The sequence below is a fragment of the Silurus meridionalis genome, chromosome 29 (assembly GCF_014805685.1).
Source record: "Silurus meridionalis isolate SWU-2019-XX chromosome 29, ASM1480568v1, whole genome shotgun sequence".
Classification (NCBI taxonomy): Eukaryota; Metazoa; Chordata; class Actinopteri; order Siluriformes; family Siluridae; genus Silurus; species Silurus meridionalis.
The window spans coordinates 4,437,696-4,451,811 of record NC_060912.1 but is presented as its reverse complement, the minus strand read 5'-3'; the positions used below and the strand labels follow the sequence as shown (position 1 = coordinate 4,451,811).

Here is a 14,116-nt window from a genome sequence, read left to right as displayed (position 1 = left end):
GTGGTAGTCTTTAAGGGGTTGAATAATTATGTCAATGAAGAATTCACAAAAGAAACATTTACTACTGTATTACAAAACTAATTGATGTCATTTTAGTTGCATATGGTTCTTTAAGAAGTCCTTGTAGGATTTCATTCTGAATACAATTACAAATGTACACTAAATTCCTAAAACCATTTACAGCATTGGGGTTGAATAATTGAATATATATATATATATATATATATATATATATATATATATATATATATATATATATATATATATATATATATATAGTATGATCTGGATGTACATATTTGGTTATTGGCATCGTTTGATTTTTATATATATATATATATATATATATATATATATATATATATATATATATAATAAGGGGTGGCCCTTCCTCTCTGATCAAGGGATAAAAAGACTGACAAATGATAACTTTCAACCAGATTCAATAGTGACTCTATATTACACTCTACTACCTGAACCACTACTTTCCATGCATGACCATGCTGGATGAGGCCTACTCCTCCCAGTTGGACTCTGACAAGGAGCAAGAGCTGAAGAAGCTGATTCGAATATGCTGGGCCAGACTGCCATTGTGAGGCCATATCTCCACCCTGGAAAATGTACCCGTGAAAAGCAGGGTGTCACCTTTGGAAAAGAATATTATCTAAAGATGTGGACAAATGTCACAAGATAGCATTATAGAGCCCTCCTCATCTTCCTGGTCATTCCCTGTGGTGCTTATACCAAAGCCAGACCATTTGGAAGGCGCCACCTGGTTATGTCGTTGAATCTGCAATCGGCTAATGGCAAGGGGAGATGGAAGAGGAGAGCAAGCTGACAACAATTCCACTTCAAGGTGTGCTACCGGAAGGGATGTCTCAACGTCAGACCTGATGCTTTGTCGAGGGTGGTCATATCTCCCGCTATGGAAGTAGCGCCCAGCTTGAATGTCAACCACCATCATCAGATTGACCTCGCCCCCATTCCTTAGCTGAGATTGCCCAAGCTCAAGACAGAGATGATACAGTAAGACAGTTAAAATCCAATTTGCAACACCAAAAGATGCTTTCTCACTGGATCAGCTTTGATATCCACCAAGGTGTACTGTACCCTAAGCATCCGCTAAAGGATCAAGGGGAGAAATACCAACTGTAGTGCCACTATCCTTGATCTCCAATTTCCTTCACTATTTCCATACCATCTTAGGGGTATGATGGGGCCATCTTGGACAGCTGAAGACCTGTCCATGGTGGTATTAGAAGCAGGATACACTGTGTGACTTGAGCTAATGGGGCAATTCCTCACCAGTAAAAGGCAATACACCTACCTGCTGGTGACTTCTTTACTAAGTGGGGGGAGATGTTTCCTCTACAGGACAGCAAAGCTCAGAAAAGTATAAAATCTTCACCAGATGGGGTACTAATTCACCAGATTTTCTCTAATCGTGGCCCCCAGTTTACATCACGGCTACTTACATATTTTTGCAAAAACTGGGGACATTTACATTTGCGCCATTTAGCAGACGCCCTTATCCAGAGCGACGTACGAAAGTGCTTTGAGTCTCTAGTAATGAATAAATCAGATGTGGGAAGTAACGGAGTACAAACACTCCGTTACTGTACTTAAGTAGATTTTTTTGGTATCAGTGCTTTACTCCACTATTTATTTTTCAGACAACTTTTTACTTTTACTAATTACATTTTTACACAAATATCTGTCCTTTTTACTTCTTACATTTTCAAAACAGGCTCGTTACTTTAGTATTAATCCACTGATTTGGTGAAATATATATTTTTATTTTACTGCGCACCGATTTCAGCCGAACAACCAATTTCCTGTTACTGCGCATCTTTTTCAATCCGCATACACTTATTCATGACGTCCCTTCTTTACTTAGATAAAAAAAAAAAATTAACTCCAACGAAAAATAATTTTAATCCGTAAACTTTTGTTTTATTTCTGCGCCAAGTCTCGAATCAAACACCAAATCCGCCATTTTTCACACAATTAACCCTCTGGGTGGCGTTTTGTGGGTTTTTCCCTCATAATGGTGACACGAACATAAATTGATCGTACAGATAAAAACAATACATCATTCAAATCTGTAAAATGTCTATGATTATATATATATATATATATATATATATATATATATATATATATATATATATATATATATATATATATATATATATATATATATATATAAAAAGCTTCTTGACTTGAAGAGGTGCACTTTCTCCGGTATCACCTCTTTAACTGTCCGTGTGGAAACATAGCAAAAGCTCTTAATGATGTCCACACATCTCTGCACTGTTTAAGCCTTTATATTTATTCACTGTACATATGCTTACATATATATCACATGCTGTACATATGCTACATATTTATCTGCACTGTTCTATCTATCTATCTATCTATCTATCTATCTATCTATCTATCTATCTATCTATCTATCTATCTATCTATCTATCTAATATTAATATGATGTGAGGTCCAGTTAACAGCTAAAACAGGTAGAAGTAATAACTACTTTTTACTTAGGTACATGTCAGAGCCAAGACTTCTTTACTTTCACTTAAGTAAAAATGTATAATCAGTACTTCTACTTAAGTAATGGATGTGTGTACTTTTGCCACCTCTGGAATAAATCTACACTGGTACGCCAGATTAAAAACTCAATATAAATATAACTCTTGAGTTCTACAAACTTGGAAAGTGCAAGTGTGTCAGGAAGAGGTAGGTCTTTAGTCTTGAAGACAGTCAGGGACTCCGCTGTACGGACATCTAGGGGAAGTTCATTCCACCACCTCAGTGCCAGAACAGAGAAGAGCCTTGAAGTGTACTTACCTCTCATTTTGAGGTGGTACCAGTCGAGCAGTGCTGGAGGATCTCAGACAGCGTGGTGCAGTGCGAGATGTGATGAGGTCACTGAGGTAAGATGTCGCTGGTCCTTGTAGGCAAACGTCAGTGTTTTGAATCTGATATGTGCAGCTACTGGAAGCCAGTGAAGGGAGCGCAGCAGTGGGGTGGTGTGGGAGAACTTGAGCTGATTGAACACAAGCCGTGCAGCTGCATTTTGGATCATTTGCAGTGGAGGAATAGCTTTCAGGTAGAGACCTGCCAGCAGAGAGTTGCAGTAGTCAAGTCTTGAAATGACAAGAGACTGAACAAGCACCTGGGCAGCTTGTGTGGACAGAAATGGTCGAATCCTTCGGATGTTGTAGAGAAGAAATCGACAAGAACGAGCCACATTAGAGACATGTGGGAAGAAGGACAGTTCATTGTCCATTGTTACCCCGAGGTTACAAGCAGTGGCTGAAGGGGAAAGCAGAGAGTCATGAAGTGTTATTTGGAGATCTTGACCTGGAGATGAATCACCTGGGATGACCAGCATTTCTGTTTTGCTGGGGTTGAGTTTTAGTTGGTGAGCACTCATCCATGAAGATATGTCTGTCAAGCATGCCGAGATCCGAGCGTAAGCTGTGGTATCTGATAGAGGGAAAGAAAAGATTAGTTGAGTGTCATCTGCATAGCACTGATAAGAAAACCCATGTAAGGATATGACTTCACCAATGGAGTGGGTATAGAGGGAGAAAAGGAGGGGACCGAGTACCGAGCCTTGTGGGACACCAGTGGTAAGTCTGCAGGGGGGCAGATGTGGATCCACTCCATGTTACCTGGTATAAGCGACCTTCCAGGTAGGAAGCAAACCATTCCCATGCTGTTCCACGTATACCACCTCTTGAGGCTTGACAAAAGTGTCTTGTGGTTGACTGTGTCAAATGCTGCTGAAAGGTCCAATTGAAGTAATCCAAAAACTTACAAGATTTTACACAGACAAACAGACCAAGAGGGTCACCAGAACCCTAAAACTCATGATGGCTGCCTACATGGAAGATCAGCTTAATACTTGGGACCAGCAGATCCCTGAATTCGTTTGCCATAAATAAAGTTCAGCTTGAGACAACAGAGAGAACAACAGCCAAACTCATGACTGAATAACAATACACCAATCCCCAAAACCAAAACAGGCAATGCGGTAGTCAACAAAAAAAGGAGATGACAGGGGCTTATGCTCAGAATATGGTTGCATCGGCAAAACAAGCTAGATATTGTAATGTCAGGAGAAAAGATGTACAATTTAGCCCCGGAGATCTAGTCTGGCTTAGGTCACATCCTCTTTCTAGCGCCACCGCTAAATTCTCTGCCAAGCTAGTGCCCAAGTGGGAGGGACCAGGAGAAGAAATAAAACAATTAGGGCCAGTAAACTACATGGTAAGATGGAGTAATCCACCCAAAACACATACTGTGAATGTGGTGAATTTAAAAAAGTATCATTGGGTGATGATAAATGTCATAAGTGCCTATGCTCCACAAGTCGGCTGTGAGATGGAGGAGAAGAAAAAATTCTGGAGTGAATAAAATAAAGTGGTAGGGATCATAGGGTGACGTATAAGAGTGGAGGGAGGTGCACACATGTGGACTATGTCCTGTTTAGGAGATGCAACCTGAAGGAGATTGGAGACTGTAGGGTGTTGGCAGTGGACAGTGTAGTTAGACAGCATCACATAGTGGTCTGTAGGATGGTTTTGGAGGTGAAGAAGAAGAGGAGGAGAGTGAGGACTGAAAGAAGAAGAATAAGATGGTGGAAACTGAAGAAGGAAGACTGTAGTGTGAGATTCAGGGAAGAAGTCAGACAGGGGCTCGGTGGTGGTAAAGAGGTGCTGGACGATTGGGCAACTACTGCAGGAGTGATAAAGGAAACAGCTAGGAAGGTACTTGGTGTGACTTCTAAAAATAAAAGGGATGTGATGTAGGGATGAGAAAAGTAGGCAGGAGTACATGGAGATGCAGCAACAGGTATAGAGGGATGTTGCGAAAGTCAAGGAAAAGGCATATGAGGAGCTGTATGAAAAGTTGGACATTAAGAAAGGAAAAAAGGATTTATACTGATTAGTCAGGCAGAGCGAACAAGCTGGGAAGGATGTGCTGAAAGTCAGAGCAATAAAGGATGCAGCTGGAAATGTGTTGACTAGTGAGGAGAGTGTGTTGAGAAGATGGAGGGAGTATTTTAAGCAGCTGATGAAAAGGAAAATGAGAGAGAGAGAGAAGGTTGGATGGTGTGGAGATGGTGAAGTAGGAAGTGGATAGTAAGGAGAAAGTGAGAGCAGCGATTAAAAGGATGAAGAGTGGAAAGTCAGTTGGACCAGATGACGTACCAGTAAAAGCATGGAGATGTTTAGGAGAGATGGCAATATAGTTTTTAACCAGATTGTTGAACAAGATTCTGGAAGGTGAGAGAATGCCTGAGGAATGGAGAAGGTGTGTGCTGGTACCGGTCTTTAGGAATAAGGGAGATGTGCAGGTAGTTGGTGTGAAAGAGGCAGATGTAGAGGACAGGGGGGTTTTGGGATAGATGATCGGCTGTGGCCACCCCTAATGGGAAAAGCAGAAAGAAGATTATCATTATCTTCTTCCTTCGTACATAGGCTGTGGGGGGTCTATGTAGCACTGTCACATATGTTGCACCTTTAATTATGATCATGTATTTAATTGTTTCATTAAATAATACATTGACAATGTACTGTTGACTTCGCCATCTGGGTTAGGTTCAGCAGTGTGCACACAATATTATTACAAGTGATTGTGAGAATTTTGCGCCTACGACGTCATCCTGGAACGGCACGAAAAAATCGCAAAAGTAAATATAAAGCGGGGTAGAGACAGAAGAAGAGCGCGCGCCAATAAAAAAGGATGAGTCCATGGGACTGTGTGTATATAAATACTTCCTAAAGAGACTGCTTGAACTGAAAAAGACTGAGTATAGGTAGATGTACATATTTGGTTATTGGGGTTGTTTGATTTTCTTGTGTAATACATGGTGCATTTGGTGGAAGTTATTTCTGGTTCCTGTGTTTTGTTTAGTTTTTTCTGCTGTTAAAAAACACGTAGCATAAGTGTAACCAGTGCCTCTCAGAGGTGAGTTGTTACAAGATTATTAATTAATGAATAATAATTTTATTTTAATCTCAAAATCAAGATGTACTTCATGTCAAATCAAGTAGGATTTATTGTCATTTCAACCATATACAGTGCAGTACACAATGAAACGAAACATTTCCCCAGAACCAAGGTGCAACAGCAAACACAGCAAACATAAATTAACAAAAGAAACACAAAAGTACACAAAACTCTAAACTAACAACAGTGCAGATGTGTAATATTTAGCACAAAAAAGGGAAGGAGGAATTAAAAAAAAAAAAGAGAGAGAGACAAGAGACAACATGAGACAAGGAAAAGGGTAACAGTAGCGGAGACTAGTACAGTAGGTTGTGCAAGAAGGATTGTCCATATACAGTATGAAGGTTGTGTGCAAAAAGGTTGTGCAAAAAGAATAGTTCATATACATTAAAAAAATAATAATAATAATAATAATTTAAATAATAAATAAATAAATAAAAAATAATAATAATAATTTAAATAATAAATAAATTAATAAATAAATAAATAAATAAATAAAAAATAATAATCAGGGTGTGTATGAGGGTTGTATGTGTTCAGGCACAATGCTGGTGGCTTTGTAGCATGTGGTGTAAATGTCCATGATGGAAAGAAGAGAGACCCTGATGATCTGCTTCTCCGTCCTCAATATCCGCTGTAGGGTGGAAGTTGTGCCTTTCTCAGTTTTCATTAACAAACTTAAAGATGTGATTGGAGGTGTGCATTGCTACACAATCATGGGTTAGAAGGTAAAAAACAGAGGACTGAGGAGCCCCAGTGCTCAGTGTGATGGTGTTGGGGATGCTGTTTACAATCCAGACTGCCTGAGGTCTTCCAGTCAAAAAGTTTAGAATCCAGTTACAGAGAGAGATGTTCAGGCCCAACAGGCTCAGTTTCCCAATCAGGTGCTGAGGAATGATATTGTTGAATGCTGAACCGAAGTCTATGAACAGCATTCGTACATATGAATCCTTCTTTTCCAGGTGATAAAGGGCGATGGTTTTGTTGAGGGAGATGGTGTTGTTGGTTGAAGATGTCAGTTTACCCCTCTGGTTGCAAAGTGCTCAAAGAGATCACGTAGCTTCTCCTGCAGATCATCATTAATGAGGGTGTTTTGGATTATTTCTGTATTTCTGTAGAGTCTGGCAATGGTACACACAGACACCATTTGCTCTGATGTCCATATGTTGCGTGAGACGGGCTACAACATAAAAATAAAAGCATTTTGGATCCGAAGCGGGTGTTGCAAGCTACTGCCGCGCCGCTATCTTTGATCTCCCTACTTAGGCTCCAGGTAGCAGCTAGGTTTTGCTTATTGTTGAGAACTTTCAAGTTGAAATCATGAAAGTGCATAGTGCAGCTTTGTCTTTGCCTGCTGTATTACACTGCAGAAGACCTTAATTGCTGTCATGGCATAAGAAAAACTTGGAGCACTCTTGGTAGGCTCTGAGTACATCATCAATCAGGACATGGCAAAGGTACATTTTCACACAGAACAAGCTTATTTATTTATAAATAAATGTAAGCATTTTGGGTAAAGCTTAACCAAAATGCTTCTAATGCTTAAACAGCCTATGAAAAAATCCCATTACATCAAAAAAAGTTTTGTTGATATAGTTTATTCACAGGAATCCTTCCTTTTATGCAATTCTGGAAGGTGAAATATTGCACTGCTCACTTTCTTCAGGAGTGATTGCTTTTATAGAAGGTAATGTCTATATCCAACTTAAAAAAAATATTAAAATATCTGTGTAATTTTACTTTAAGGGCTATATCTAAATATAAAGAAGTAAGGGATTCACCTTGTGCCAACCTTTCATTGGCCTTTTTCTCCTCTTCAGCAGGAAGCCTTCTTGCTTGATTGGTTTTTGCACATTGCTGTTTGACTCTTGTATGCTTTCCATTATCTTCCAACCCCCTTCCTGAGAAAGACACAGCCAGAATGCATGCTTAAATTTATATCAGTGGCATTGCCAAAGATGCCACAGAATAAACTACAGATGATTGAGTTAAGGCTCTGGTTTCCTTATCAGAAGTTCAAAGTCTGCATGCACACTGACATCAACTTCCCCAACGTCATCGTGCTGTAAAAATATGTGACAAAGGCTTTTGTCTGTCTTTGTCAATGTGTCATATTAAGAGCTAAAGAACCAAATAATTGGCATGCTGAACTATACTTGCTGCAATACAAATACTGTAACCAGAGACTGCAAGCTTCTGTGAAGATAGATATATGCCGATCTTACCTGTTCTTCATCTTGACTATTATCCTTTGATTTTCTCTCGATCACTAAAGGCACATCTTGTTCCTCCAAGTCCATATTTGTACAGTGGAGATTGCTGTAGAGAAGCCTGTACTCGGCCATAAACATAGGAAATGGAAGAAGGATATACAAAGAAGAGAATAACAGTAAGCAAATTTCATGCATGCTTATAGATGGTTTCTGTGAGTGTGTTAAATCTACTGATAATCACTAGTGTGTAGGTTTTTCTCTGTTTCTGAGGTCTGAGTGTTGTAATGTCAGACAATTCATCCACACTACTAGTCATATTAAGGATGCTATAGCAAAATATGTGATGCCTGTTACACACGGATACACACCTGCTTTAATGTAAATAAAGTAAATAGGGATATGACTTCATATACAGTCACATCAAATTGAACAACTGTGTGAATATTAAATTTATAGTTCAGTTGGGTTGTATGAGGTACTTATGCCTAGTCAGTGTACCTGTAGAAGAGCATAGTTCAGGGATAGAATAAAAGAGATACACTTTCAAACACACTGGAAAACAACACTGCAAAAAATCTGGCTTCTATTCGAAAGAAAATTTCGAAAAAAAAAATGTCATTATGCTGTGCTCATATCCATGCTCAGCAGTGTATATTTCTGCTCTAAACAGGGAGAGTGCCAAGTGCTTTCCACTGCATTTTAATACACTGACTTGGCATAAGTATATCATAACATCTCACTTAAAAAAACTGAACTACCCATTTAATAGGAATATGACATTAACTATTTATAGGCATACCTTCCACAATTTATCATAGTCATGCTGATATCTTCAGGCATCTTTGTTAGCAACAACTGTGCTTTATAATGCGTAAAAGACGTGTAGAAATCCTTCTATCTAAGAATGTAAATATTTCTTATTCAGTATGTTTAGTGAACAGAATATTGATTTACATACTGATCAAAATAGAGAACTCTGTTTGGAGCAACTCTAAAGCAAACCCAGGAACCACAAGATAAGAGTGGGTGCAAACAGACATGTGCTGCACTCATAATTTGAGTTTGAAAGGTTCCCACACCTTTGACATTCTAGCAGGTGCCCTTGATGATATTCATTGTCAAAACAAAATGGGGAAAAGTGGTAAGAAGTCTCTTCTGAACAACCCAATGCTGACCACCTGGACAAATTTTAGCATCCTGACACAAGATTGAGTTTTTAAGTACAAGCTTCAACATCAACAATGTGTATGCCACTTATTAAAATCATCGATAGCAGCAGCCCTATTAGGAACAAAGAGTTATAAAAAACAAACATACATTCTTTTATAGCCACTTTATCTCTGCAATTCCGCTTTAAAACCATGTCCATTGTTAAAAGCACTATACAAATAAAAATTAATTGAAATTAAATGATACCAGAGACGGGAGAGCATGCCATCAGGAAGATAGAATTTAAAGTGAAAATGTTAATTTTAACTTTTATGTTTAAAGTAGGGTTGCACAAGCCAGTGCACTCTTAGTGCTGGTCCCAAGGCCAGATAAATAGGGAGGGTTGCGTTAGGAAGGGCTTCAAGCGTAAAACATGTGCCAAATCAAATATGTGGATAACAAATCAGAAATTCATACTGGATCGGTTGAGGCTGAGGTTACCTACAACCACCACAGGTATTGTTAGACAACAGGGTACCAGTGAAAATTGGGCTACTGTTGGCCGAAGGAGGAAAGGGAGAGGAGGAAGACGTCTATAGAGACAGCAGGAAAAGGTGAAGTGTAGGAGAGTGGAGGTTCGGGTGGGCAATTTAAATGTTGGTACTATGACTGGTAAAGGGAGAGAGGTAGCTGATATGATGGAGAGGAGAAAGGTAGATATGTTGTGTGTTCAGGAGAACAAGTGGAAAGGGAGTAAGGCCAGGAATAGTGGATGTGGATGGAAAGAGAAATGGTGTAGGGGTGATTCTGAAGGAAGAGTTTAGTAAGAGTGTAGTGGAGGTGAAGAGAGATTCTGATAGGGTGATGAACATGAAGCTGGAAGTTGAAGGGGTGATGATAAATGTCATCAGTGCTTATGCTCCACAAGTAGGTTGTAAGATGGAGGAGAAGGAAAAATTCTGGAGTGAGTTTGATGAAGTGGTAGGAGGTACCTAAAAAAAATTATTGGTGATTGGGGCAGACTTTAATGGGCATGTAGGTAAAGGGAACAGAGGTGATGAGGAGGTGATGGGTAGGTATGGATTTAAGGAGGGGATTGTGGAAGGGCAGATGGTGGTAGATTTTGCTAAAAGGATGGAAATGGCAGTGGTGAACACGTATTTTAAGAAGAAGGAGGATCATAGGGTGACATATAAGAGTGGAATAAGGTGCACACAGGTGGATTATGTTCTATGTAGGAGATGGAACCTGAAAGAGATTGGAGACTGTAAGGTGTTGGCCGGGGACAGTGTAGCTAGACAGCATCAGCAGGATGGTGGTCTGTAGGATGGTTTTGGAGGTGAAGAAGAAGAGGAGGAGAGTGAGGACTGAAAGAAGAATAAGATGGTGGAAACTGAAGGAGGAAGAATGTAGTGTGAGATTCAGGGAAGAGGTCAGACAGGGGCTCAGTGGTGCTGAAGAGATGCTGGATGATTGGGCAACTACTGCAGAAGTGATAAGGGAGACAGCTAGAAAGGTACTTGGTGTGACGTCTGAAAAAAGAAAGAAAGAAAGAGACATGGTGGTGAAATGAGAAAGTGCAGGAGAGCATAAGGGGAAAGAGGTGGGCGAAACAGAATTGGGATCGACAGAGTGATGGGAAAAGTAGGCAGGGGTACAAGGAGATGTGGCAGCAGGTAAAGAGGGATGTGGCATATGAGGAGCTGTATGAGAAGTTGGACATTAAGGAAGGAGAAAAGAATTTGTAACGATTGGTCAGGCAGAGGGACCGAGCTGGGAAGGATGTGCTGCATGTAAGAGCAATAAAGGATGGAGATGGAAATGTGTTGACTAGTGAGGAGAGTGTGTTGAGAAGAAGGAGGAAGTATTTTGAGCAGCTTGTGAACGAGGAAAATGAGAGCGAGAAGGTTGGATGGTGTGGAGATGGTGAAGCAGGAAGTGGATGGGATTAGTAAGGAGGAAGTGAGAGCAGCGATTAAGAGGATGAAGATTGGAAAGTCGGTTGGACCAGATGACATACCGGTAGAAGCATGGAGATGTTTAGGAGAGATGGCAGTGGAGTTTTTATCAAGATTGTTTAACAGGATTTTGGAAGGTGAGAAGATGCCTGAGGAATAGAGAAAGAGTGTTGCTGGTACCGATCTTTAAAAATAATGGAGATGTGCAGACCTGCAGTAACTACAGGGGAATTAGGTTGATCAGTCACACCATGAAGTTATGGGAAAGAGTAGTGGAAGGCAGGCTGAGAGAAGAGGTGACCATCTGTGAGCAGCAGTATGGTTTCATGCTGAGGAGGAGCAGCACAGACGCCTTATTTGCTTTAAGAATTATAATGATAAAGTATAAGAAGGTCAAAAAAAGTTGCACTGTGCGTTTGTGAATTTAGAGAAAGCGTTGACAAGGTGCCGAGAGAGGAGTTGTGGTATTGCATGAGGAAGTCAGGTGTGTCAGAGAAGTTTGTGAGGGTGGTGCAGGACATGTATGAGGACAGTGTGACAGCAGTGAAGTGTGTTAAAGGTGGAGGTTGGACTGCATCAAGGATCAGCTCTGAGCCCTTTCCTGTTTGCAGTGGTGATGGACAGGTTGACGGACAAGGTCAGACTATGATGTTTGTGGATGATATTGTGATTTGTGGTGAGAGTAGGGAGCACGTTGAGAAGAGCCTGGAGAGAAGGAGGTACGTACTGGAGAGAAGGGGAATGAAAGTGAGTAGGAGTAAGACAGAGTACATGTGTGTGAATGAGAGGGAGGGCAGTGGAGGGGTGCAGTTGCAGGGAGAAGAGGTGGAGAAGGTGGAGGAGGTCAACAGTGCATAGTAATGGAGTGTGTTTTAGAGAAGTGAAGAAAAGAGTGCAGGCAGGGTGGAGTGAGTGGAGAAGAGTGATAGCAGGAGTGATTTGTGATAGAAGAGTATCTGCGAGGGTGAAAGGGAAAGTTTATAGGACTGTGGTGAGACCTGCGATGTTGTATGGTTTAGAGAAAGTGGCATTGAGTAAAAGATGGTTGGGCTGAAAGAGGCAGATGTAGAGGACAGGAGGGTATAGAGACAGATGATCCGCTGTGCCTAATGGGAGAAGCCGTTATTGGAAGGAGCCGTTAATGGGAGAAGCCGAAAAAAAAAAAAAAAGAACTCTTATTTTTAAAGCATGAAATGTTAGTGACACAGATGAAATATGTGAAATATTGTGCCTGAAGCCACCTTGTTTTTGCTTTGTTTTTTTATACAATTCCATATAAAACTGTCAAAATACTTTTGCATACTTGGATATACATTCAACGCCTATTCCTGAAGTAAATTTGCTATAAGTTGTACATTTGTTTTATGTCATTGCAGTCCTGCTGAATTTGCTTCTCTGACCAAGTACTAAACTGTGATGAAGCCTGTTGGTGATAAATGTATACAATTTTAATTTAATAAATTATAGCACTGAATTATCTGTAAATAGTGTTGTTATGATATAACTTAACAACCCTTATTGAGATTAATTTGATAGCAGTGTAATGGCAAGGCTTTCAAAAAACTTGATCAAATAAACACAAAAGAGTTCTTAGAAACCATGTGCATAAGCAGTGCGAGTGTCATGCTTGAGCCAAAAGAGTTTATGCTTGTAGTTCTTATAATATTCTGATACTCTTTTAATTAATAAACAAGTGAAAGTGAATTCACAGACAAACTTAACTAGTTTTTACATAACACGCCCGAGTGAAATCACATATTCTTGCCGGAGTCCAAACTGCACAGTGATATTAACTTTCATACAACAATAAGGACACTTAATAATCCATATCCTTCTCTTCCTGTCACCCTCTTATCTCTCTCTCTCTCTCTCTCTCTCTCTCTCACTCTTTGTCGAGCTAAACATGCTCCTGAGGCTCCAGTGACCACTGTTCCTGCCCCTCTCCCCTCCGTGGATCTTCCCACTTTGTCCAGGCCTGCCTCTGGATAGTTCATTGTTAAAAGTGCTATACAAATAAAAATGAATTGAATTGAATTGAACATATACTATTGACTCTGTTCAATCATTAATAAAATGCATAAGAAAAAGATTTACATTGACAATTTACATTGAAAACAAAGTACAAATAAAATCTTTTTCTTAGGCATTTTATGCAACAATGAATACACTATATACAGAACCTGGCATCCCTGCTTACACGATGCACAGAACCTGCTAACCCTGCTCAGACTGTAAATAAACCTGGCAACCTTCTTCACATTACATACTGAACAACTTTGTTCACACTATACACTGAGCGTGGCAACCCAACTCAAACTGTAAAAAACTGTTTATTCTGTGACTTTGACATAATGATGTACTGCACAATACTGTCTTCCTACTTCAGATTGTTTTGGACCCGGAAGTAATGGGGGAGGATGAGAAAAGTTTCCGGGAACACCTGTATGCCATTACCCTGCAGTTGTGTAAAAGCAACCCTAGTTACTCTGAGGTCAAGAACTGGATGAAGCTCATGCTTTTCCAGAGAGTACAGATTATGGAGAGGCCTGCATCTGAAGTAATGAAGCAATTTCATTTTCTTGGAGTGCCACAGTTGTGAGTAAACACTTTACATTTTGTACATTTAGTTAAGGCAGATAAGAAAAATCAGTTAATATTATATTTCTGTGAAATCCTATAGCTCATTTGGTAAAGCAATGTGTTAACAATTCAAAAGAGATTCCCAGGGAACACATACTGATAAATATATAGATTAAACACAGTGTAAGTCCC

The 14,116-nt window shown here is 39.8% G+C and overlaps 1 protein-coding gene across 1 annotated transcript in view; it reads right to left on the bottom strand.

Annotated features, from left to right (window-relative positions):
- Positions 1-14,116, bottom strand: part of osbpl3a (oxysterol binding protein-like 3a) — a 43,318-nt gene that overhangs the window by 26,415 nt on the left and 2,787 nt on the right. The window contains 2 exon segments of the mRNA XM_046844017.1: positions 7,806-7,925; positions 8,250-8,355. Coding sequence (XP_046699973.1) covers positions 7,806-7,925; positions 8,250-8,324 — 195 coding nt within the window. The 5' untranslated portion in view covers positions 8,325-8,355.